Source organism: Bombina bombina, chromosome 6 (assembly GCF_027579735.1).
Source record: "Bombina bombina isolate aBomBom1 chromosome 6, aBomBom1.pri, whole genome shotgun sequence".
Taxonomy (NCBI): domain Eukaryota; kingdom Metazoa; phylum Chordata; class Amphibia; order Anura; family Bombinatoridae; genus Bombina; species Bombina bombina.
The window spans coordinates 659,741,339-659,767,853 of record NC_069504.1 but is presented as its reverse complement, the minus strand read 5'-3'; the positions used below and the strand labels follow the sequence as shown (position 1 = coordinate 659,767,853).

Here is a 26,515-nt window from a genome sequence, read left to right as displayed (position 1 = left end):
TCCACAGCTGCATTCATTACTTGTGGGAATACAGAACCTGGCTACCAGGAGGAGGCAAAGACACCCCAGGCAAAGGCTTAAATACCTCCCCGACTTCCCTCATCCCCCAGTCATTCTGCCGAGGGAATAAGGAACAGTAGGAGAAATATCAGTGTGAAAAAGGTTCCAGAAGAAAACAAATTAAATTTAGGGCCGCCCACCGGAGAGCACGGGCGGGAGCTGTGGACTCTCCCTGTATCGAAGAAAAGGAAATTATCTGGTAAGTTATAATTTATGTTTTCCTTCTAAATACAGGGAGAGTCCACAGCTGCATTCATTTCTTGTGGGAAATTATACCCAAGCTACAGAGGACACTGAATGCTAACGGGAGGGTACAAAAATGAGGCGGCCCAACCTGAGGGCACCACAGCCTGCAAGAAAACAAATTCCCAAAGGCTTCCTTGACAGAAGCAAAAAAATAAAAAGAATAAGAATGTTAGGACGACCAATCAGCCGCCCAACAATCAGAACCATAGGATTCTCATGTCAGAGACCCAAAAAAGATGTCACTGCACTTAACCTGAGCCATAAACCCCTGAGGAGGCTCGTGTCCTGCTGCTGTCTCCTAGAACCAGTGAAAAAACATTCCTCCACCAACAAGGAGGAAGTTATCAGCTTCCAAAACCTTGTACCCCCAGATATGAATAACAAAGGAAAAAGAGGTCTATTCTGATGAAGTCTGACAGAAACCTAAAGGTAAGATTCCCCAAAAAAGGAAGAACCTCTTCCCATTTGGACAAGGAATATGACAATCTTAGGGAGAGAAAACTCGGATAGCCTTATTAGAAGGGAGACCACAATAAGGAAGAACGTATTGCAAAGTGCAACACAGAAACTATGACACGTAGAAAACAATCTACAGACGAGATCGGTCCTTTAATAAGAATTCAAAGACCACCTCCTGTACAGGTACAAAGGTAACCCGATGTAAATCCTGAAGGATAAATCCAACCCCAAAAGGAGCAAGGAACTGACTTGCCGGCCCTGCCACAGGCAGTACCCTTGCAAAAACAACTGAACACCTGGAAGAACAATGAACTTCTGGGACTTGAGCACAAACAGAGAGCAAAAACTGCTTGCGAAAACACATACCAGAGAAAGGAACCACAGCTGGTATCCATCTGCAACTTTCTGCTTGCCAGGCAGCTAAGTTAACCAACAGGCTATCTTTGCAGGCTGCCCCTTGGAACAAGAACTAGCTAGACAAATCCTTAACCAGCAAATTCTAGAGGGGAAGAAGAATACTCCAGGATCCAGAAAAGAGTCAGGACTAGCAACAAGGGAACTCTCATGGCAGCAAGCCTCTAAACCGTGATTATGAACTCGCGGCAAAAATGGAGCAACAGTCTCACTGATGCCCACTCCAGATAGGATCGAGCCATCCCCAAAAAAGAGAGACATGGCCGAAAAGAAGAAGGGCAAAATAAACCTCCTCAGAATTAAGAAAACTGCCAGAGCAGGATTCACATTTCAAGCCTTCAGCTTGCTTGGCCGGGAAACTAATTCCTTAGGCCACTTAGTCCTGCGGGCCTCAGCTGAGAAACTCGATCTGCTTTCCCCAGATACACATTCAAAAACCTCTGGTTAGTCAGATCAGACAGATGATCGTAAGGAACATCCGTTCCGGAAGAGCACGCTCACAGAATGGGTTGCTGCCAAGAGCCGTAGTGGGCCTCTGCCCAACACCAAATCTCATAAATAATCCACTCACCAAGAGATCCCGACTGGCATGGACCCAGAAGACCAGACATCAGAGCAAAATGCTCTACTGAAAAAAACCACAAGGATAATTGGACAGAAAATTCTGATATACATACACCAGAAAACACTCTCACACTGCTGACAGGGAAGAGAGCAAAGACAAAACTGCCCAGGGGGAACTACGATAAAATCCCCAACACAGGGAGCTCTAGACCGAACACTGGAGAACGATTCCCCAACCGGTAATCCAAAAAGACTGCTAAGACAGAGACAAAAACCCAATGCTATGTCAAAGACTTGGCCTGGGCTGAATCCATCACCCCCCACCACAGCGCCAACGAAGGCCTGAAGGTGAATTGGAGGGCAGAACCCGATGAAGTAATTATAACTTTGTAAGCTCAAAGGCAAAGAGCCTTCCTGTCTGACACACAAAGCTGCATTCAAAGGATCCAACCTGGTGCCAACACCAAAACTCAGGTCTAGGTTCACCTCTGAGGATGGAACCGGCAGGAAGCAAATCCCAAAGGTCTACAAGCAGACGCTGGAAAAACCAGAACTGGCAAGACTCAGGAGCCACCGCAGCACCTAGACACAGGCTACAGCCACACTAAACCCCAGATCCCCCGCCCCCAAAAAAACCCCCAAAAACTTAGGATCCAAGCAAGGTTCCGAAAGAAAACGGTCCCTAAGAACCGGACCTGCTTAAACAAGGATGTTGTAAATGGACGTCCAGCAACAGCAGCTGCATTCGGACCATCAACCTTCAAGTTGCAAAGCCACAGAGATAACCACCAGGCTACACTGGGCTGCTCTAGACAGGAAACTCTTGTATTCTCTCTGAACAAAGATCTAATAAGTTTTGCTTAAAAAAAAATCATCAGACCCAAAAAGGACAGGAAACCCCTCTCCTTATTGGACCAGTCACCAACAGTGTAATGACACTGCGAAGAGTACCAGGACAAGACTCCAAAAGTCACCTAGTCCAGAAAGACGGAATAAAAAACTCAACTCTGGCCCCAAGTACCCCCCGGACCCATATAATCCAGCATCAAGAGTCCATCAAAAAGAACCTAAGACAGGTCCTGCCTGTCCCACAGAATAGATGGACCTGCTCTACCTGGACCAGAGTAAATAGAAAGAGCTCCTTCTCTAGAGTAGAAGGGAAGAACAGACTTAACTATTACCCAAAACAGGTCCTGCCCGTCATCAAGGGTACGACACGTCTTGTCATATAAAACATAAACAAACGGCAAGTTCTTACGTTTCAGCAGTGCTAGGAAAACTGAGAATAAACAAAATACGAAAATAAGCTCCAAGGCTTAAATTTTATCTCTAGATAATTGAGGGAATCAACACCCTGAACAGAGACCTAGAAGCTTCCATTGGAAGACTCCAACCATCACGATCATCAAAGTCAATATAACCAAAAACAACCCAAGTGACGAAACTTCTTCCTAAAAAGAGTTTCCCCAGGCTCCAAAACAAAAACTATCCGAAACGGATTAGAAATGAAAATAGATAAACGCACAGAACGGGGGCGTCAAAAAGGGTGTGCAAACTAAAACAAACAGATCCTGTCTGTTATACAACACAACCCCCCATAGAGCTCAGGACTGGGATTCAATAACTATATACATATAGACGATAAAGAAGAGGATCCAACCCTCTCCGCATGTCTAATCAAGATTGTTATCTGATTTAAAGGACTGAGATCCACCTGACGGATCAGGATTGGGAACCTCTAACATCGCCAAAAAAATGATTGGGCACAATCGTCTTTTTACACGACGGCCAATGGTTAGGAGAGCAAGGATTAACCCTTCACTTGCATGTAGCAGGAAAAGGCAAACTCGCTAAAGCCACAGAGGTGGCCATGCAAAAACACGCAGTAACCTCCGGTGGAAAAAACCTAATTTTTGTAAGCACTTACCTGATAAATTAATTTCTTTCATATTGGCAAGAGTCAATGTGCTAGTGACGTATGGGATACACAATCCTACCAGGAGGTGCAAAGTTTTCAAAACCTCAAAATGCCTATAAATACACCCCTCACCACACCCACGTTTCAGTTTAACGAATAGCCAAGTAGTGGGGTGATAAAATAAGGAGTAAAAAAGCATACAAAAAGAGGAACTGGAATTAAAATTGTGCTTTTTATACAAAAATCATAACCATCATAAAAAGGGTGGGCCTCATGGACTCTTGCCAATATGAAAGAAATTAATTTATCAGGTAAGTTCTTACATAAATTATGTTTTCTTTCATGTAATGGGCAAGAGTCCATGAGCTAGTGACGTATGTGATAAAAATACACAAGATGTGGGAGACCACAGAAGAGTGACTAGAAAGGGAGGGAAAAAATAAAAACAGCTATTTCCGCTGAAAAAATTAAATCCACAAAAAAATAAGTCTTTCTTATCAATTTCACATAAATTTCAAGAAAAAAACTTAAGTCATAAGCAGAAGAATCAAACTGAAACAGCTGTTGCTGCTTTGCAAATCTGATCAACCAAAGCTTTATTCTTAAAAGCCCAAGAAGTGGCGACTGATTTAGTAGAATGAGCTGTAATTCTCTGAGGCGGAGACTGTCCAACCTCTAAATAAGCCTTGTGAATCAAAAGCTTTAACCAAGATGCCAAAGAAATGGCAGAGGCTTTCTGACCTTTCCTAGGACCAGAAAAAAAAAAAAAATAGACTAGAAGTCTTATTGAAATCTTTAGTAGCTTCAACATAATATTTCAAAGCTCTTACAACATCCAAAGAATTTAAAGATCTTTCAAGAGTAATCTTGGGATTAGGACACAAGGAAGGAACAACAATTTCCCTACTAATGTTGTTAGAATTCACAACCTTAGGACGAAATTTAAACGAAGTCCGCAAAACAGCCTTATCCTGATGGAAAATCAGAAAAGGAGACTCACAAGAGAGAGCAGACAATTCAGAAACTCTTCTAGCTGATAGCCAAAAGAAACAACACTTTCCAAGAAAGTAGTTTAATATCCAAAGAATGCATAGGCTCAAAAGGTGGAACCTGCAAAGCCTTCAAAACCAAATTAAGACTCCAAGGAGGAGAGATTGATTTAACAACAGGCTTCATACGAACCAAAGCCTGAACAAAACAGTGAATATCAGGAAGTTTAGCAATCTTTCTATGAAATAAAACAGAAAGAGCAGAGATTTGTCCCTTCAAGGTACTTGCAGACAAACCTTTATCCAAACCATCCTGAAGAAACTGTAAAATTCTAGGAATCCTAAAAGAATGCCAAGAGAATTTATGAGAAAAACACCATGAAATAGAGGTTTTCCAAACCCGATAATAAATCTTGCTTGAAACAGACTTACAAGCCTGTAGCATAGTATTAATCACTGAGTCAGAGAAACCTCTATGACTAAGTACTAAGCATTCAATTTCCATACCTTCAGATTTAGCGATTTGAGATCCTGATGGAAAAACAGCGTTTGAGACAGAAGGTCAGGCCTTAAAGGAAGTGGCCAAGGCTGGCAATTGGACATTTGGACAAGATCCACATACCAAAACCTGTGAGGCCATGCTAGTGCTATCAGAAACACATGCCATTGTTCCAATATGATCTTGGAGATCACCCTTGGAAGAAGAACTAGAGGCGGAAAAATGTAAGCAGGTTGGTAAAACCAAGGAACTGCTAACGCATCCACCATCTCCGCCTGAGGATCTCTGGACCTGGAAAGGTACCTGGAAAGCTTCTTGCTAGATGGGAAGCCATCCAATCTATTTTGGGGAGACCCCACATATGTACAAACTGAAAAAATACATCTGGATGGAGAGACCACTCCCCTGGATGTAAAGACTGACGACTGAGATAATCCGCTTCCCAATTGTCTACACCTGGAATATGTATAGCAGAAATTAGAAAGTAGTTGAATTCTGCCCAAGAAAGTATCCGAGATACTTCTATCATCGCTAAAGGACGCTAAAGTCCCCCCTTGATTATTGACATATGCCACAGTTGTGATATTGTCTGTCTGAAAATTAATGAATAATTCTCTAATAGCAGCCAAGCCTGAAGAGCCCTGAACATAGCACGGAGTTCTAAAATATTGATTGGTAACCTCGCTTCTTGAGGATTCCAAACTCCTTGTGCTGTCAGAGAACCCCAGACAGCTCCCCAACTTGTGAGACTTGCATCCGTTGAAATTACAGTCCAGGAAGGACGAACAAAAGAGGGCCCTTGAGTAAACCGATGATGGACTAACCACCAGGACAGAGAGAGTTGAATATTGGGATTTAAGTATATCAACTGTGATATCCAAGTATAATCCCTGCACCATTGATTCAGCATGCAAAGCTGCCGAGGTCTCATATGAAAACGAGCAAAGGGGATCGTGTCCGATGCTGCAGTCATGAGACCTAAAACTTCCATGCACATAGCCACTGAAGAGAATGATCGAGACTGAAGGTTTCGACAGGCAGAAACCAATTTAATTTGTTTCTTGTCTGTTAAAGACAAAGTCATGGACACGGAATCTATCTGGAAACCTAAAAAGGTGACCCTTGTCTGAGGAATCAAGGAACTCTTTGGTAAATTGATCCTCCAACCATGTCTTTGAAGAAACACCACAAGTTGATTTGTGCGAGATTCTGCTAAATGAAAAGATTGAGCCAGTACCAAGATATCGTCCAAATAAGGAAACACCGCAATACCCTGCTCTCTGATTACAGATAGAAGGGCACCGAGAACCTTTGAAAAGATTCTTGGAGCTGTTGCTAGGCCAAATGGAAGAGCAACAAACTGGTAATGCTTGTCTAGAAAAGAGAATCTCATAAACCGATAGTGGTCTGGATGAATCGGAATATAAAGATACGCATCCTGTAAGTCTATTGAGGACATGTAATGACCTTGCTGAACAAAAGGCAGAATAGTCCTTATAGTCAACATCTTGAAAGTTGGGACTCACATAAAATGATTCAAAAACTTCAGATCCATAACTGGTCTGAAAGAATTTTCCTTCTTCGGGACAATTAATAGATTTGAATAAAAATCCAGACCCTGTTCCAGAATTAGAACTGGTACAATCCCTCCTGAAAGCTCTAGATCTGAAACACACTTCAGAAAAGCCTGAGCTTTCACAGGACTTGTTGGAACGTGAGAGAAAAAAAATCTTCTCACAGGAGGTCTTATTCTGAAACCTATTTGATATCCCTGGGAGACAATATTCTGAATCCAATGATTCTGAATGGAACCTGCCCAAACATCTTGAAATAATTTCAATCTGCCCCCCACCAGCAGATTGATGATATCAAAAATAGCATCACAGATAAAATGATTAGCATGTTGAAGCAAACTAACAATGCTATGCAAATCAGTCTTTTTCCCGTTGTGCTAAGCTATCCAACCAAAAAGTTGATGCAGCCGCAACATCAGCTATAGAAATGGAAGGTCTGAGCATATAGCCAGAATGCAAATACGCCTTCCTTAGATAAGATTCAATCTTCCTATCTAAAGGATCCTTAAAAGAGGTACTATATTCCATAGGAAAAGTAGTACGTTTAGCATGAGTAGAAATAGCCCCATCAACCTTAGGGACTTTTTCCCAAAACTCTAATTTAGTCACTGGCAAAGGATACAACTTTTTAAACCTTAAAGAAGGAACAAAAGAAGTACTAGGCTTAGATCATTCCTTAGCAATCACATCAGAAATAGCATCAGGAACAGGACAAACCTCAGGAGTAGTCACAGGAGGTTTATAGACAGAATTTAAACATTTACTGGATTTATTATCAAGAAGACGAGACTCCTCAATATCCAAAGTTATTAACACTTTTTTTTAACAAAAAAAGAATATACTCAATCTTAAAAAGATAAGATGATTTATCAGTGTCAGTGTCTGAAGTAGGATCTTCTGAATCAGAGAGATCCTCATTAGAGGAGGATATATCAGTATGTTGCCGGTCATTTCAAATTTCATCAATATTATGAGAAGTTTTAAAAGACTGTTTACAATGATTTGAAGGCGGTATAGCAGCCATAGCCTTTTGTATAGCCTCAGCAATATAATTTTTTATATCAACAGGGATATCATGTACTTTAGATGTTGAAGGAACAACAGATACTATACTAGCACTAATAGAAACCTTTTCTGCATGCAAAAGCTTATCATGACAACTGTTACATATTACAGCTGGAGATATAATCTCCACTAGCTTACAACAGATACACTTAGCTTTGGTAGAACTGTGATCAGGCAGCATGGTTCCTACAGCAGCTTCTGAGACAGGATCAGATTGAGACATCTTGTAAAATGTAAAAAAGAAAAAACATTAAACAGAAATATCTTATTTCCACAAATAGCAGCTTCAGGAAACTCTTGTATTCTCTCTGAACAAAGATCTAATAAGTTTTGCTTAAAAAAAAATCATCAGACCCAAAAAGGACAGGAAACCCCTCTCCTTATTGGACCAGTCACCAACAGTGTAATGACACTGCGAAGAGTACCAGGACAAGACTCCAAAAGTCACCTAGTCCAGAAAGACGGAATAAAAAACTCAACTCTGGCCCCAAGTACCCCCCGGACCCATATAATCCAGCATCAAGAGTCCATCAAAAAGAACCTAAGACAGGTCCTGCCTGTCCCACAGAATAGATGGACCTGCTCTACCTGGACCAGAGTAAATAGAAGAGCTCCTTCTCTAGAGTAGAAGGGAAGAACAGACTTAACTATTACCCAAAACAGGTCCTGCCCGTCATCAAGGGTACGACACGTCTTGTCATATAAAACATAAACAAACGGCAAGTTCTTACGTTTCAGCAGTGCTAGGAAAACTGAGAATAAACAAAATACGAAAATAAGCTCCAAGGCTTAAATTTTATCTCTAGATAATTGAGGGAATCAACACCCTGAACAGAGACCTAGAAGCTTCCATTGGAAGACTCCAACCATCACGATCATCAAAGTCAATATAACCAAAAACAACCCAAGTGACGAAACTTCTTCCTAAAAAGAGTTTCCCCAGGCTCCAAAACAAAAACTATCCGAAACGGATTAGAAATGAAAATAGATAAACGCACAGAACGGGGGCGTCAAAAAGGGTGTGCAAACTAAAACAAACAGATCCTGTCTGTTATACAACACAACCCCCCATAGAGCTCAGGACTGGGATTCAATAACTATATACATATAGACGATAAAGAAGAGGATCCAACCCTCTCCGCATGTCTAATCAAGATTGTTATCTGATTTAAAGGACTGAGATCCACCTGACGGATCAGGATTGGGAACCTCTAACATCGCCAAAAAAATGATTGGGCACAATCGTCTTTTTACACGACGGCCAATGGTTAGGAGAGCAAGGATTAACCCTTCACTTGCATGTAGCAGGAAAAGGCAAACTCGCTAAAGCCACAGAGGTGGCCATGCAAAAACACGCAGTAACCTCCGGTGGAAAAAACCTAATTTTTGTAAGCACTTACCTGATAAATTAATTTCTTTCATATTGGCAAGAGTCAATGTGCTAGTGACGTATGGGATACACAATCCTACCAGGAGGTGCAAAGTTTTCAAAACCTCAAAATGCCTATAAATACACCCCTCACCACACCCACGTTTCAGTTTAACGAATAGCCAAGTAGTGGGGTGATAAAATAAGGAGTAAAAAAGCATACAAAAAGAGGAACTGGAATTAAAATTGTGCTTTTTATACAAAAATCATAACCATCATAAAAAGGGTGGGCCTCATGGACTCTTGCCAATATGAAAGAAATTAATTTATCAGGTAAGTTCTTACATAAATTATGTTTTCTTTCATGTAATGGGCAAGAGTCCATGAGCTAGTGACGTATGTGATAAAAATACACAAGATGTGGGAGACCACAGAAGAGTGACTAGAAAGGGAGGGAAAAAATAAAAACAGCTATTTCCGCTGAAAAAATTAAATCCACAAAAAAATAAGTCTTTCTTATCAATTTCACATAAATTTCAAGAAAAAAACTTAAGTCATAAGCAGAAGAATCAAACTGAAACAGCTGTTGCTGCTTTGCAAATCTGATCAACCAAAGCTTTATTCTTAAAAGCCCAAGAAGTGGCGACTGATTTAGTAGAATGAGCTGTAATTCTCTGAGGCGGAGACTGTCCAACCTCTAAATAAGCCTTGTGAATCAAAAGCTTTAACCAAGATGCCAAAGAAATGGCAGAGGCTTTCTGACCTTTCCTAGGACCAGAAAAAAAAAAAAATAGACTAGAAGTCTTATTGAAATCTTTAGTAGCTTCAACATAATATTTCAAAGCTCTTACAACATCCAAAGAATTTAAAGATCTTTCAAGAGTAATCTTGGGATTAGGACACAAGGAAGGAACAACAATTTCCCTACTAATGTTGTTAGAATTCACAACCTTAGGACGAAATTTAAACGAAGTCCGCAAAACAGCCTTATCCTGATGGAAAATCAGAAAAGGAGACTCACAAGAGAGAGCAGACAATTCAGAAACTCTTCTAGCTGATAGCCAAAAGAAACAACACTTTCCAAGAAAGTAGTTTAATATCCAAAGAATGCATAGGCTCAAAAGGTGGAACCTGCAAAGCCTTCAAAACCAAATTAAGACTCCAAGGAGGAGAGATTGATTTAACAACAGGCTTCATACGAACCAAAGCCTGAACAAAACAGTGAATATCAGGAAGTTTAGCAATCTTTCTATGAAATAAAACAGAAAGAGCAGAGATTTGTCCCTTCAAGGTACTTGCAGACAAACCTTTATCCAAACCATCCTGAAGAAACTGTAAAATTCTAGGAATCCTAAAAGAATGCCAAGAGAATTTATGAGAAAAACACCATGAAATAGAGGTTTTCCAAACCCGATAATAAATCTTGCTTGAAACAGACTTACAAGCCTGTAGCATAGTATTAATCACTGAGTCAGAGAAACCTCTATGACTAAGTACTAAGCATTCAATTTCCATACCTTCAGATTTAGCGATTTGAGATCCTGATGGAAAAACAGCGTTTGAGACAGAAGGTCAGGCCTTAAAGGAAGTGGCCAAGGCTGGCAATTGGACATTTGGACAAGATCCACATACCAAAACCTGTGAGGCCATGCTAGTGCTATCAGAAACACATGCCATTGTTCCAATATGATCTTGGAGATCACCCTTGGAAGAAGAACTAGAGGCGGAAAAATGTAAGCAGGTTGGTAAAACCAAGGAACTGCTAACGCATCCACCATCTCCGCCTGAGGATCTCTGGACCTGGAAAGGTACCTGGAAAGCTTCTTGCTAGATGGGAAGCCATCCAATCTATTTTGGGGAGACCCCACATATGTACAAACTGAAAAAATACATCTGGATGGAGAGACCACTCCCCTGGATGTAAAGACTGACGACTGAGATAATCCGCTTCCCAATTGTCTACACCTGGAATATGTATAGCAGAAATTAGAAAGTAGTTGAATTCTGCCCAAGAAAGTATCCGAGATACTTCTATCATCGCTAAAGGACGCTAAAGTCCCCCCTTGATTATTGACATATGCCACAGTTGTGATATTGTCTGTCTGAAAATTAATGAATAATTCTCTAATAGCAGCCAAGCCTGAAGAGCCCTGAACATAGCACGGAGTTCTAAAATATTGATTGGTAACCTCGCTTCTTGAGGATTCCAAACTCCTTGTGCTGTCAGAGAACCCCAGACAGCTCCCCAACTTGTGAGACTTGCATCCGTTGAAATTACAGTCCAGGAAGGACGAACAAAAGAGGGCCCTTGAGTAAACCGATGATGGACTAACCACCAGGACAGAGAGAGTTGAATATTGGGATTTAAGTATATCAACTGTGATATCCAAGTATAATCCCTGCACCATTGATTCAGCATGCAAAGCTGCCGAGGTCTCATATGAAAACGAGCAAAGGGGATCGTGTCCGATGCTGCAGTCATGAGACCTAAAACTTCCATGCACATAGCCACTGAAGAGAATGATCGAGACTGAAGGTTTCGACAGGCAGAAACCAATTTAATTTGTTTCTTGTCTGTTAAAGACAAAGTCATGGACACGGAATCTATCTGGAAACCTAAAAAGGTGACCCTTGTCTGAGGAATCAAGGAACTCTTTGGTAAATTGATCCTCCAACCATGTCTTTGAAGAAACACCACAAGTTGATTTGTGCGAGATTCTGCTAAATGAAAAGATTGAGCCAGTACCAAGATATCGTCCAAATAAGGAAACACCGCAATACCCTGCTCTCTGATTACAGATAGAAGGGCACCGAGAACCTTTGAAAAGATTCTTGGAGCTGTTGCTAGGCCAAATGGAAGAGCAACAAACTGGTAATGCTTGTCTAGAAAAGAGAATCTCATAAACCGATAGTGGTCTGGATGAATCGGAATATAAAGATACGCATCCTGTAAGTCTATTGAGGACATGTAATGACCTTGCTGAACAAAAGGCAGAATAGTCCTTATAGTCAACATCTTGAAAGTTGGGACTCACATAAAATGATTCAAAAACTTCAGATCCATAACTGGTCTGAAAGAATTTTCCTTCTTCGGGACAATTAATAGATTTGAATAAAAATCCAGACCCTGTTCCAGAATTAGAACTGGTACAATCCCTCCTGAAAGCTCTAGATCTGAAACACACTTCAGAAAAGCCTGAGCTTTCACAGGACTTGTTGGAACGTGAGAGAAAAAAAATCTTCTCACAGGAGGTCTTATTCTGAAACCTATTTGATATCCCTGGGAGACAATATTCTGAATCCAATGATTCTGAATGGAACCTGCCCAAACATCTTGAAATAATTTCAATCTGCCCCCCACCAGCAGATTGATGATATCAAAAATAGCATCACAGATAAAATGATTAGCATGTTGAAGCAAACTAACAATGCTATGCAAATCAGTCTTTTTCCCGTTGTGCTAAGCTATCCAACCAAAAAGTTGATGCAGCCGCAACATCAGCTATAGAAATGGAAGGTCTGAGCATATAGCCAGAATGCAAATACGCCTTCCTTAGATAAGATTCAATCTTCCTATCTAAAGGATCCTTAAAAGAGGTACTATATTCCATAGGAAAAGTAGTACGTTTAGCATGAGTAGAAATAGCCCCATCAACCTTAGGGACTTTTTCCCAAAACTCTAATTTAGTCACTGGCAAAGGATACAACTTTTTAAACCTTAAAGAAGGAACAAAAGAAGTACTAGGCTTAGATCATTCCTTAGCAATCACATCAGAAATAGCATCAGGAACAGGACAAACCTCAGGAGTAGTCACAGGAGGTTTATAGACAGAATTTAAACATTTACTGGATTTATTATCAAGAAGACGAGACTCCTCAATATCCAAAGTTATTAACACTTTTTTTTAACAAAAAAAGAATATACTCAATCTTAAAAAGATAAGATGATTTATCAGTGTCAGTGTCTGAAGTAGGATCTTCTGAATCAGAGAGATCCTCATTAGAGGAGGATATATCAGTATGTTGCCGGTCATTTCAAATTTCATCAATATTATGAGAAGTTTTAAAAGACTGTTTACAATGATTTGAAGGCGGTATAGCAGCCATAGCCTTTTGTATAGCCTCAGCAATATAATTTTTTATATCAACAGGGATATCATGTACTTTAGATGTTGAAGGAACAACAGATACTATACTAGCACTAATAGAAACCTTTTCTGCATGCAAAAGCTTATCATGACAACTGTTACATATTACAGCTGGAGATATAATCTCCACTAGCTTACAACAGATACACTTAGCTTTGGTAGAACTGTGATCAGGCAGCATGGTTCCTACAGCAGCTTCTGAGACAGGATCAGATTGAGACATCTTGTAAAATGTAAAAAAGAAAAAACATTAAACAGAAATATCTTATTTCCACAAATAGCAGCTTCAGGAATGGAAAAAAATGCAAATGCTAAAATTGGCAAAAAAAAAAAAAAAGCAAATAGCATAGCTCTCTGAGCATAAAGAAGGCAAGGAGCATATAGGAAGTGAGGTAAATTAAAACTAAATTTTTTGGCACCAAGTATGACGCACAACGCAAAAGGAACTTGAGAAATTTTTTAGTGCCAACAAACATCCGGAAATGAGGCAACTCGCTTCATAACAATTTCGCGCTAAACAACCTAGCGTCAACTAAGACGCAGGAAATGACGAACTTGCTTCATGACAGATGCACATTCGCACCCCAAAAAAATTCTTGCACCAATAAATAACAGCATTTTGTGCCCTTGCGAGCCGAATTTGCCCACAAGAAAAAACAAGTCAAATTGAAAAAAAAAGACTATACCCCAGGTAAGACAAACTTCCTAAAACATGATTCCCATAACGAAAACTGCTGGACTGCAAAGGGAAATACACATAGACCTGACTCATGGCAAATATAAGTAAAATACATATATTTAAAACTTTATATTAATACATAAAGCGCAAAACCATAGCTGAGAGTGTCTTAAATAATGATACATACTTACCAAAAGACGCCCATCCACATATAGCAGATAGCCAAACCAGTACTGAAAGCTATCAGCAGAGGTAATGGTATATAAGAGTATATCGTCGATCTGAAAAGGGAGGTAGGAGATGAATCCCTACGACCGATAACAGAGAACCCTTGAAAAGATTTCCCGTGAGGAAAACCATAAAATCAAATAGGCGATACTCTCTTCACATCCCTCTGACAAACACTGTACTCTAAGAGGAATTGGGCTTCAAAATGCTTAGAAGTGCTTATCACAGAAGAAATCATAAGAATCAAGCACAAACTTACTTCACCACCTCTAAAGAAGGCAAAGTATGTAAAACTGAATTGTGGGTGTGGTGAGGGGTGTATTTATAGGCATTTTGAGGTTTGGGAAACTTGGCCCCTCCTGTTAGGATTGTATATCCCATACGTCACTAGCTCATGGACTCTTGCCAATTACATGAAAGAAAAGTCTCCCTCAGACGAAGGAGTAATGGTACTTAGGGGAACTGCATGTGTAGGAGAAGATTAGAGGGAATGCACCTCACAGGACAAGGAATCCCCAGAGGTAGACGGCTCAGTGTTCTATAACATCTCAACATTGTTTGAAGAGAACACCCTATCGCGGCATACGGAACATAATTGAGCGGGCTGGTCTACCCAGGCCTCCTCACAACATACGCAGGTATCAAAATCTGTATCAGAGGAATCCTCTAGAATAACAGAATCTCCATAATTCCAATTTTTTATCCAAAAAAACAACTGGCATCTTAACCCCCAATGGCTGGGGCACTCACCACCTCCTATGACCCAGACAGGTAGAGAAATTAACTCTTCTCCGCAAACCCCTCAGTCAGGAATCAAAAATGGAAAATAAGACGTGACTACTCCCAGTCACATGGTGCCTTATGCAGGACCGTCCCTGCTAAGGAAAAGCATGTCAGCTTAATAAAACTGCGCAGCTCTATAACCTGTATGTTCCAAATCAGCCTATGAGCCCAAAATGTAACCTACACATACACAATCAAAATCACATAACAAACATGATTAACCCCACTTTTCAATAACCCCCCTCAGGAGATATTAACCCTTGATTCCATAAAGATAAAGGAGTCCCACTGAGACCCAATCTTACCGGAATCCATTCCGTGGAACAGCAACACGGTTCTTCAAGTTTGACAGATAGTCGCAGCGCCTCTGACATGGACTTGAGTATAGAAAGCAAGCAGCGAAACTCGTCAACGCTGATTGCTTATAGGAGCTGTTAATATGAGTCTGGATGGTTTTTTGCAGAAAGACTCTCCCTGCATCTCCAGACTTTCATTAATGCTCTCACTGAGAGGCTGACAAGACTACTTAAGACTCCAGTTCCATCCCAAAGGGCAGATACCCTCCTAAGGAACTACTCAGAAAAACTTCTGACACTTCTCTGCCAACCTCCTGTGACGAAAGGCAAAGAATGACTGGGGGATGAGGGAAGTGGGGGAGGTATTTATGTCTTTGGCTTGGGTGTCTTTGCCTCCTGCTGGTGGCCAGGTTCTGTATTCCCACAAGTGAATGCAGCTGTGGACTCTCCCTGTATTTAGAATAAAAAGTTCTCATTTAATCAATGCAGGGCAGACATATGTCCATAGGAGTAGAGCTCTAGCTCCGTGGACAAATACAGACACAAGCACAAAAAAATGAAACACTTTTTTCTTTTTCTTTTTTTTTTTTTTTTAATTAATATGAACTTGTGCTATCACTTTAAATGAAATATCGATTTAAAATAAATTCTGAGGAACAGGAGGCTCAAATGAATAAATGAAAATACCTATATTCTAAAGTAGTATAATAAAATAAGGGACTTAAATGTTTATCAAAACAATTTACCTCAAAAGCCATAAAGTAACATATCCCTGTTCCAGAACCCAGGCCAAAGGAATACCACTAACTAAAGTGGAATCTAACATCTATTACATTTTATTACATGGCAGATCGCTGTCAGACCTCAGAATGCTCTCTCGCTCTGCATACATAGAACCCTATGTCACTTACAATGTTCTCTTAAACAGGAGAACTCCAACACAAACGCTGCTCATTGCGGAGAACGGAGGTGAAGTTATAGATTTACTGACCCAGAACGCCCAAAATGGCGCCGCTCCACTTTGGAGCAGAATGAGGTGGGACAACACTCAGCAAGGAAATTTAGTGCGCATTATACATTGCGCTTCATTCCGCCGAAACTTAGAACAGTAATGTATTCTCCTAGCAGCATGTAAACAAAGCTAGCTGCCATTACGAAAACCACATTCTGGAATATGTCCCATAGCAGTGGAGCATCTAATAGACAGAGCGCCCCCTCCTAACAGTGCAGGACACAGAGGCTGCCGAAATCCATGTAAACGTAACGTAAATGCAGCCAAAAACATAAAATAGTGATTTCCACTAAACATTCTGAAATGTCATACACCAAGTGATAGAACATTTTTACTGAGCCAATATAAAAGGTTAACTAAACCCTTCCTTGCCGTGAAGGAGTTCAACCTTAAGTCTCCATGTCACATTGTAGTGCCTGCCCCTGCCATTAAACATCCTTACATTAAGTACAGAGGGTCCTTTTAACCCCATCAGTGCCGGCCTCCTCTCAGAAGGCAAAAAGGCACTTACCTGTACAACCAGCTGACCGGCAGGAGGACAGACCACCCGGTATGAGAGGACGCCACTGCTCACAGAGACCTGTGTAAGACAGAAAGAACAGAGTAAGCCTACTCTGGCTTTCTAAATCAGGGCAGCAACATGTTAAGAAAATGCAGTGAGGCCCACCCCACAAGTTCCTAACTGCTTGAAAGCCACCACTGCCCTACTAAAGAGACTAAAGTGGAGTATGGCTAGACCCAGTCTTGAGGAAAAAGATCAGAGCAAACCTACTCTGGCTTTAAAATAATAACATCTTGATTGAAGAGAAATAAATCCAATCTCCAGACACCAGAACTTCACCTCCTCCTTGCACCGAAGGCAAAGAGAATGACTGGGGGTTGTGGGAAGGGAAGTGATACTTAAAATGCCATAAAACAGGTTGAGATCTGTGCATATCCTAAAAGGGCTAATTAATTTAAAATAGTTTGCATAAAAAAAAATAATGTTTAAAAATTGCTGGCAAGCATTGTAAAATAATTTTAAAAAATAAGCAAAATGAATTACATAGCTAAACTGCCTGGAGCAGCTAACTCCACCCCTCTTATCAGTGTTTAGACACAGGCATTGCATTTCAACTGAGTTCACAGCTTCTAGGCATGCTCCAGCAGATAATCCCTATTTAATTTTGCATTTTACCAAAAGAACAATAAACATAGATACAGCCATAAAAAGAATTGTGTGGGGGGAGTTAGAGAATTACAATTCAGAAACTAAAAAGAAAGGGTTAATGGCGAGGCACTGCAGAATAAAGTTGCAGGTAAAGTAATTAAAGTAAATATTATATTATTTTGTCTCTATCCCAACTTGTTTTATGTCCCTTTAACAGCTTTGCTGTGGTGCTCTTTGTCTCCTCCTGCTGGCCAGGAGTGGTATTCCCAACAGTAATTGATGAAGCCGTGGACTCACCATATCTTAGGAAAGTAATATTATAACACCTTTGCCTACACTTCAGTGCCAGTGGCATGCAGAGTGACGGCGTGGGAGTGAGTTGGAGTAGGAGTAGTGTAAAAAAGCCTTAATGTGAAGGCATTATTAAATTTATGTTTGTTTTTTTAATTATAAAAACGGTGTACACAGTGCTTCTGGACAACATTGGACCAATGACACTTTTACAGAAGAAGCACTTTCTCCAGCTATTTGTTTCCCCCTAATCTGTTCACACTCTCTCCCCCTCCCCTTTGTTTTCTCCTCCCCTGCCCGCTCTTTCTCTCCCCCCTTTCTGTTTTTCCTGTTGTAACAAAAAAAACAGTGGCCATTTTGGTACTTCATGTGAGAGGGAAAATGATAGTGGAAGCAAATGTGAACCATCTTGATAAAGCTAAAGATATTGGCGAAACGCGTTGATGGCTATTTTCATCTAACGATTGATTTGGCTCTCTCCTGGGGTTCCGTACTGGACAGAGGAGATTGAGTATAGTTACTCTGTGCAGAGTTATCAGACTATAAGCAGCCTGTCAATCACTGTTGGATATCTCAAAGCGGGTTGGTGCGCTAGAAGTCACGGAAAGTGACCGCTGAGAAGTTTCCATGGGATATTTTTGCAACATTACGAGGTATTGTGACATCCACTATTTCAACAACCTTAGATGTACAACCACTATACAAAGTTAGGGAGGGAATAGAGCTTTTTGAGAGGGAGGGTAATCTCTACACTAAAGCTAGAATTAACCTTACAAGCTACCTGATTAACTCCTGCACTGCTGGGAATAATAAAAAAGTGTGGTGCACAGCTGCAATTAGCAGCCTTCTAATTACCAAAAAGCAATGGCAGCGCCATATTTGTCTGCTATTTCTGAACAAAGGGGCTCCCAGAGAAGCTTTTACCACCATTTTTGCCATGATTGCACACGCGGTATGTAAATAATTTCAGTGAGAAACCTTAAGTTTGTGAAAAAGCTTTTTTTATTTTTTTTATTTGATCGCATTTGGCAGTGAAATGGTGGCATGAAATATACCAAGATGGGCCTAGATCAATACTTTGGGGTGTCTACTAAAAAAAATAATAAAGTTTTGATAGGTAAACTAAAAACAAAATACAAGACTATTTCTGTCTAAATGTGGTGATTGCAAAAATGCTAAAAATGCTCTGGTCTTTTGGGGAAGTTTTAGTCTGAAATGCCAGGTCCTTAAAGGGACACTGAACTAAAAAAATATTTCATGATTCAGATAAAGCATGACATTTTAAGCAACTTTCTAATTTACTCCTATTATCAATTTTTCTTCGTTCTCTTGCTATCTTTATTTTAAAAGCAGAAATGTAAATCTTAGCATCCAGCCCATTTTAGGTTTAGCACCATGGATAGCGCTTGCTTACTGGAGGCTTACATTTACCCACCAATAAGCAAGCATAACCCAGGTTCTCAACCAAAAATGGGCCGGCTCCTATGCATCACATTCCTGCTTTTTAAATAAAGATAGCAAGAGAACAAAGAACAATTGATAATAGGAGTAAATTAAAAAGTTGCTTAAAATTGCAAGCTCTATCTGAATCATGAAAAAAAAATGTGGGTTTAGTGTCTCTTAAAGGGGTTAACTATTATTGCCCTTTTGTTTTGGATTTGATTTGTGTATTTTGTCTGAAAGTGAAAGCATATGTTTTCACAAAAGAGCTTTAAGGGCTAAGAGTTCTGCGTTAAGCATTTTTCCTTTTTTATCTTATAGATCCACGTTTCTCTGAACTATATTAGATTTTTTTAGACCTACTCATTTTTTATTTTAAAGCATAATTTTACTACTCATTTTAAAGCATAGCAGAGAAGGGATTTCATTAATAATTTGTACATTAGAAACTATAGGTGCATGAACCTAAACGTTTGGGGGTTTGCGTAGTTGAGCTTATATGATTTACTAAATAATGACTCTCATGCTACAGAAAATGACAATTTGTTGTTGTTTTCCATTTTATGTGGTGACTTTTTGCCATTTTTGTTCATATATGTAAACTAGATGTATTTCCTGAATGTAGAAGAGCTACAAAAAAACATTATTTGTGGAGGTAACTCGCTGAAAAGCATAATAAATTATTTAAATTCAGTCAGTGCAAAACCATAAAAAGGTGTGAGATGGCTCAGCAGTGAAATTGTAACATTATGATGTTATGTAGTTCCATGATAAAGGTCATAGCATAGTGAATGCAATGCCATTACAGTATTAGATGTCCTGAATTTTAAATGAACAGATTTTTTTTCTGCCAAATTTTAAAATGTACTTGCATTTCCTTTCCCTGTATCATATGACAGCCATCAACCAATCATAAAAGCATATACATATACAGTGTAAACTCTTGTACATGCTGGGGCCTCAGCATTTTTTTTAATTGCATGCTCTTTCTGAATCACAAAAGAATTTGACTTTAGTGTTCTTTTAAAGGCCAGTGCTAAACAAATACTATATATATTTTTTTTTTTGGTGACTGCATACTTACATCTCGAGGACTGTTTTCAGTTGCTCCAATTTAGATTTCCGTTCTTCTATCTCACAGTCGTTGTGTGTCCCAATTTCTGCTAGTAGTAGTCTGGCAATGTCCAGCACCTCCTGTTATAATAATATAACATTTATTTTCAATTTGCATGTTTATGTTTTATTTTTCACAAATAAAAACATAAAAATATTATGAATAGCATTGCATTTGTCAAATACAATATCACATTTACAGTCTCTCACCAGTTCTTAAAGGGATATTAAACACCATGTAATCACTAGACAATTCTGTTGTGTTGCTATAGAATAGCATATCAGCCAAGGCATAAAAGGACATAAAACCCAATTTTTTTTTTCTTTCATGGTTCAGATAGAACATATAATTTTAAACAACTTTCCAATTTACTTCTTTTATCAAATTGTCCTCGTTTCCTTTTTTCCTTTGTTGAAAAGCATGGATGCTCATGAGTGTGCACGTGTCTACAGCACTATATAGAAGCAGTTTTGCAACTATGTTATACATTAGCAGGAGCATGTGCACGCTACCTACCTAGGTATCCCTTCAACAAAGAATAACATGAAAACAAAACAAATTTGATAATAGAAGTAATCTGGAAACTTTTTTAAATTGTATTCTCTCTCTTAATAATGAAATAACATTTTTGGGTTTAATGTCCCTTTAATATTTTTTTAAAAAGTAACATCTTTTTTACTGGAATTGTTTTTCTATTGCCAAACTCCACCCACCATTTGTATTATTTGGAGGAGCCAATCTGGTCTTTAGTCTGCAGACAATGCTAGTCATGGTCATAAAGTTAGTATAAAGTTAATTATTTTACAGTTGTTATCTGAAAAAAACAATTAGATACAAATATGTAGCAGGGTTAACCTTGAGAAGTCAACAGGGTGTATTATAAGTTCTGAGAATTTGAAATTGCTCCATTTTCAAGGCTAATTTACATTAAAATAATGCAAAAAAACAATGAAAATATATTGCAAAGTTGTTACACTAAACATTTTATATAAAAATCTCAAGGTGTATAGTGACCCTTTAAAGTGTACAGATGTTAATAGTGCAGGTTAATGGATTACTAAGCTTCAGTGATTTAGTTTTAAGTTTCAACTTATAGAACAAACAGAGCCCCCAAACCCAATTAATCATAATTTATGCATGGAAAATAATGTATTTTAGTGTGTAATTTAGCTATTTTATAACTTAAAAGTGATACTTGAGATATATTCAATAGTGTGAACAAAGAACTTTCTATATATAGGATAAAGTAAAAATAGTAACCCCTTAACTACCTCGACGTACCCTTTATGTCGTTAAGGGATTGTGTTTGCTATAATAACGCGGGGTCTTTTGCCGCGAGTGGCAATCCCGATGGTGCTATTGAAAATGGCTCTCCCATATAAGGACCATCGACATACAGGGTACGTTGCTGGTCATTAAGGGGTTAATGGCACATGAAACCCTATTTTTTTCATGATTCAGACAGCGCATACAATTTTAAACAACTTCCCAATTTACTTTTATTATCTAAGAACAGAGTAGGAAAGAAAGGTAGAGGAGTTGCTCTGTATGTAAAATAAAATATAAAAGGTTACTGAAATTGTAGAAGCTGACAATGTGGAAAGTATTTGGTTGACTGTGTAAACTGGTGATAAAAATGTGTTTAGATTAGGGGTTGCATATACGTCTATATTAACCCCTTAGTGACCAGACCACTTTTCAATTTGTTGACCATCTGGGACCAAGGCTATTTTTGCATTTCTGCGATGTTTGTGTTTAACTGTAATTTTCCTCTTACTCATTTACTGTACCCACACATATTATATACTGTTTTTCTCGCCATTAAATGGACTTTCTAAAGATATGATTATTTTCATCATATCTTATAATTTACTATAAAAAAAATATAAAATATGAGGAAAAAATGAAAAAAATGCACTTTTTCTAACTTTGAGCCCCAAAATCTCTTACACATCTACAACCACCATAAAATACCAATGCTAAACAGTTTCTAAATTTTGTCCTGAGTTTATAAATACCCAATGTTTACATGTTCTTTGCTTTTTTTGCAAGTTATAGGGCAATAAGTACAAGTAGCACTTTGCTATTTCAAAACCATGTTTTTTCAAAATTGGCGATAGTTACATTGTAACACCAATATCTGTCATGAATCCCTGAATAACCCTTCAAATGTATATATTTTTTAAAAGAAGACAACCTAAGGTATTAAACTTGGGGTATTTTGACTTTTTTCATGCAACCATTTTACCACCAATCTATGCCAAAGTTTGGGGGGGGGGAAAAAATAATTTGATTTTTTGACAAAATAGCAATTTAAGAATACATTTACTGATAATATTAAGGGTTACTGCCAAATAACACCCTCATATGTCTTCAGCAGCATCTCCTGGGTACAGTGATACCACCCATGTATAGGTGTGTCGGGTTCTCGGGGGGCTAAAAGCTCTTATTTTTAGGGAGCGCATTCCAGTTTTTCAACTTGGAATTTTCACATCGGTCATCATGCACCCATGTCCTATTTGGGACATTTCTGAAGCTGGTCAATGGAATTTACCCCCATCAAACCATATATTTTTGAAAAGTAGACACCCTAGGGTATTTCAAATGCTTGTATTTTAACACTTTCCATGCACTAATTCAACCACCAGTCTTTGTCAAACTTTTGAGTAGTCATTATTTTGTGTTATTTTTCACACACATTGTACTTTAGGCATGGATTCTCAGTTCCTGTTATGTGTTACTGCCAAAAAAAAACTCAATATGTGTTCAACAACATCTCCTGAGTACAGTGATACCACCCATGTATAGGTGTGTCGGGTTCTCTGGGGGCTAAAAGGCCTTAATTTTAGGAAGCGCATTCCAGTTTTTCAACTTGGAATTTTCACATCGGTCATCATGCACCCATGTCCTATTTGGGACATTTCTGAAGCTGGTCAATGGAATTTACCCCCATCAAACCATATATTTTTGAAAAGTAGACACCCTAGGGTATTTCAAATGCTTGTATTTTAACACTTTCCATGCACTAATTCAACCACCAGTCTTTGTCAAACTTTTGAGTAGTCATTATTTTGTGTTATTTTTCACACACATTGTACTTTAGGCATGGATTCTCAGTTCCTGTTATGTGTTACTGCCAAAAAAAAACTCAATATGTGTTCAACAACATCTCCTGAGTACAGTGATACCACCCATGTATAGGTGTGTCGGGTTCTCTGGGGGCTAAAAGGCCTTAATTTTAGGAAGCGCATTCCAGTTTTTCAACTTGGAATTTTCACATCGGTCATCATGCACCCATGTCCTATTTGGGACATTTCTGAAGCTGGTCAATGGAATTTACCCCCATCAAACCATATATTTTTGAAAAGTAGACACCCTAGGGTATTTCAAATACTTGTATTTTAACACTTTCCATGCACTAATTCAACCACCAGTCTTTGTCAAACTTTTGGGTAGTCATTATTTTGTGTTATTTTTCACACACGTACTTTAGGCATGGATTCTCAGTTCCTGTTATGTGTTACTGCCAAAAAACACCTCAATATGTGTTCAACAACATCTCCTGAGTACAGTGATACCACCCATGTATAGGTGTGTCGGGTTCTCTGGGGGCTAAAAGGCCTTAATTTTAGGAAGCGCATTCCAGTTTTTCAACTTGGAATTTTCACATCGGTCATCATGCACCCATGTCCTATTTGGGACATTTCTGAAGCCGGTCAATGAAATTTACCCCCATAAAACCATATATTTTTGAGAAGTAGACCCCCTAGGGTATTTGAAATGCTGGTATTTTCACACTTTCCATGAACTTATTTAACCACCAGTCTTTGTCAAACTTTTGGGTAGTCATTTTTGTGTGTTATTTTTCACACACATTGTACTTTAGGCATGGATTCCCAGTTCCTGTTATGTGTTACTGCCAAAAAACACCTCAATATGTGTTCAACAACATCTCCTGAGTACAGTGATACCACCCATGTATAGGTGTGTTGGGTTCTCTGGGGGCTAGAAGGCCTTATTTTTAGGAAGCGCATTCCAGTTTTTCAACTTGGAATTTTCACATCGGTCATCATGCACCCATGTCCTATTTGGGACATTTCTGAAGCCGGTCAATGAAATTTACCCCCATAAAACCATATATTTTTGAGAAGTAGACCCCCTAGGGTATTTGAAATGCTGGTATTTTCACACTTTCCATAAACTTATTTAACCACCAGTCTTTGTCAAACTTTTGGGTAGTCATTTTTTTGTGTTATTTTTCACACACATTGTACTTTAGGCATGGATTCCCAGTTCCTGTTATGTGTTACTGCCAAAAAACACCTCAATATGTGTTCAACAACATCTCCTGAGTACAGTGATACCACCCATGTATAGGTGTGTTGGGTTCTCTGGGGGCTAGAAGGCCTTATTTTTAGGAAGCGCATTCCATTTTTTACACTTCCCATTTTCACATCCCATGCACCCATGTTCTATTTAAGACATTTCTGAAGCCGGCCAATGTAATTTACCCCCATAAAACCATATATTTTTGAAAAGTAGACATCCTAGGGTATTTCAAATGCAGGTGTTTTAACACTTTCCATACACTAATTCAACCACTAGTCTTTGTCAAACTATTGGGCATTCATTTCTTTGTGTTATTTTTCACATACATTGTACTTTAGACATGGATTCACAGCTCCTGTTATGTGTTACTACCAAAGAAGACACCAATATGTGGTCACCAACATCTCCTGAGTTCAGTGATACCACCTATGCATAGGTTTGGTGGCTTGTTTGGGTGGTGCAATGCCAAATGTCTGACATGTGTTTGTGATTTTTTTTCACATTTAACATATTTTCTTTGCCTATCGTCTTTTTTTGGGGGTCTTTTAACATACCCCAATTTATTTGTTTTCCATAAATGTGATTATATTTAAAAAGTTGACCCCCCAAGGTATTATACATGGAGTGGTTTGATGACTTTGATGCAACCGTTTTAGCCCAAAAAATTGGAGAAAGTATATGGTGGTAATTTTTCAATTTTCATTGTTACAGACACATTGCTTTTTTACTATGATTTAGGAGAGACTGTTGTAAGTTATTGCAAAAGAATACTTCAGGTTGTTTTCTGCAAGGCACCCTGAGTACACCTATGCCCCCCATGCATAGGTTTGCCAGGATTTTGGGAAGGTTATGTTACATGATTTTAGTTATTAAAAATGAGAGTATTTCTTCTGATAGGCCTATCTTTAGTTTGGGGCCTATCACATACCCCACTTTTATTTATTGCATTCAAAGTGTATATTTTTTAAATGTTGACACCCCAAGGTATTGTATATGGTGTGCTTTGATGCCTTTGAAGCAACCGTTTTAGCCCAAAAAATTGGAGAAAGTATATGGTGGTAATTTTTCAATTTTCATTTTTACAGACACATTGCTTTTTGACTATGATTTAGGAGAGATTGTTGTAAGTTATTGCAAAAGAATACTTCAGGTTGTTTTCTGCAAGGCACCCTGAGTACACCTATGCCCCCCATGCATAGGTTTGCCAGGATTTTGGGAAGGTTATGTTACAATTTTATGACTTGTGATTTTAGTTATTAAAAATGAGAGTATTTCTTCTGATAGGCCTATCTTTAGTTTGGGGCCTATCACATACCCCACTTTTATTTATTGCATTCAAAGTGTATATTTTTTAAATGTTGACACCCCAAGGTATTGTATATGGTGTGCTTTGATGCCTTTGAAGCAACCGTTTTAGCCCAAAAAATTGGAGAAAGTATATGGTGGTAATTTTTCAATTTTCATTTTTACAGACACATTGCTTTTTGACTATGATTTAGGAGAGATTGTTGTAAGTTATTGCAAAAGAATACTTCAGGTTGTTTTCTGCAAGGCACCCTGAGTACACCTATGCCCCCCATGCATAGGTTTGCCAGGATTTTGGGAAGGTTATGTTACAATTTTATGACTTGTGATTTTAGTTATTAAAAATGAGAGTATTTCTTCTGATAGGCCTATCTTTAGTTTGGGGCCTATCGCATACCCCACTTTTATTTATTGCATTCAAAGTGTATATTTTTTAAATGTTGACACCCCAAGGTATTGTATATGGTGTGCTTTGATGCCTTTGAAGCAACCGTTTTAGCCCAAAAAATTGGAGAAAGTGTATGGTAGTAATTTTTCAATTTTCATTTTTACAATCACATTGCTTTTTGACTATAATTTAGGA

The 26,515-nt window shown here is 38.8% G+C and overlaps 1 protein-coding gene across 3 annotated transcripts in view; it reads right to left on the bottom strand.

Moving 5' to 3' along the window:
• The window catches only part of PPIP5K1 (diphosphoinositol pentakisphosphate kinase 1), a 488,970-nt gene that overhangs the window by 321,803 nt on the left and 140,652 nt on the right, over positions 1-26,515 (bottom strand). For all 3 annotated transcript variants that reach the window (XM_053717727.1, XM_053717728.1, XM_053717729.1), the window contains exon 13: positions 20,269-20,378. In XM_053717727.1, coding sequence (XP_053573702.1) covers positions 20,269-20,378 — 110 coding nt within the window. The remainder of the gene's footprint in view (positions 1-20,268; positions 20,379-26,515) is intronic.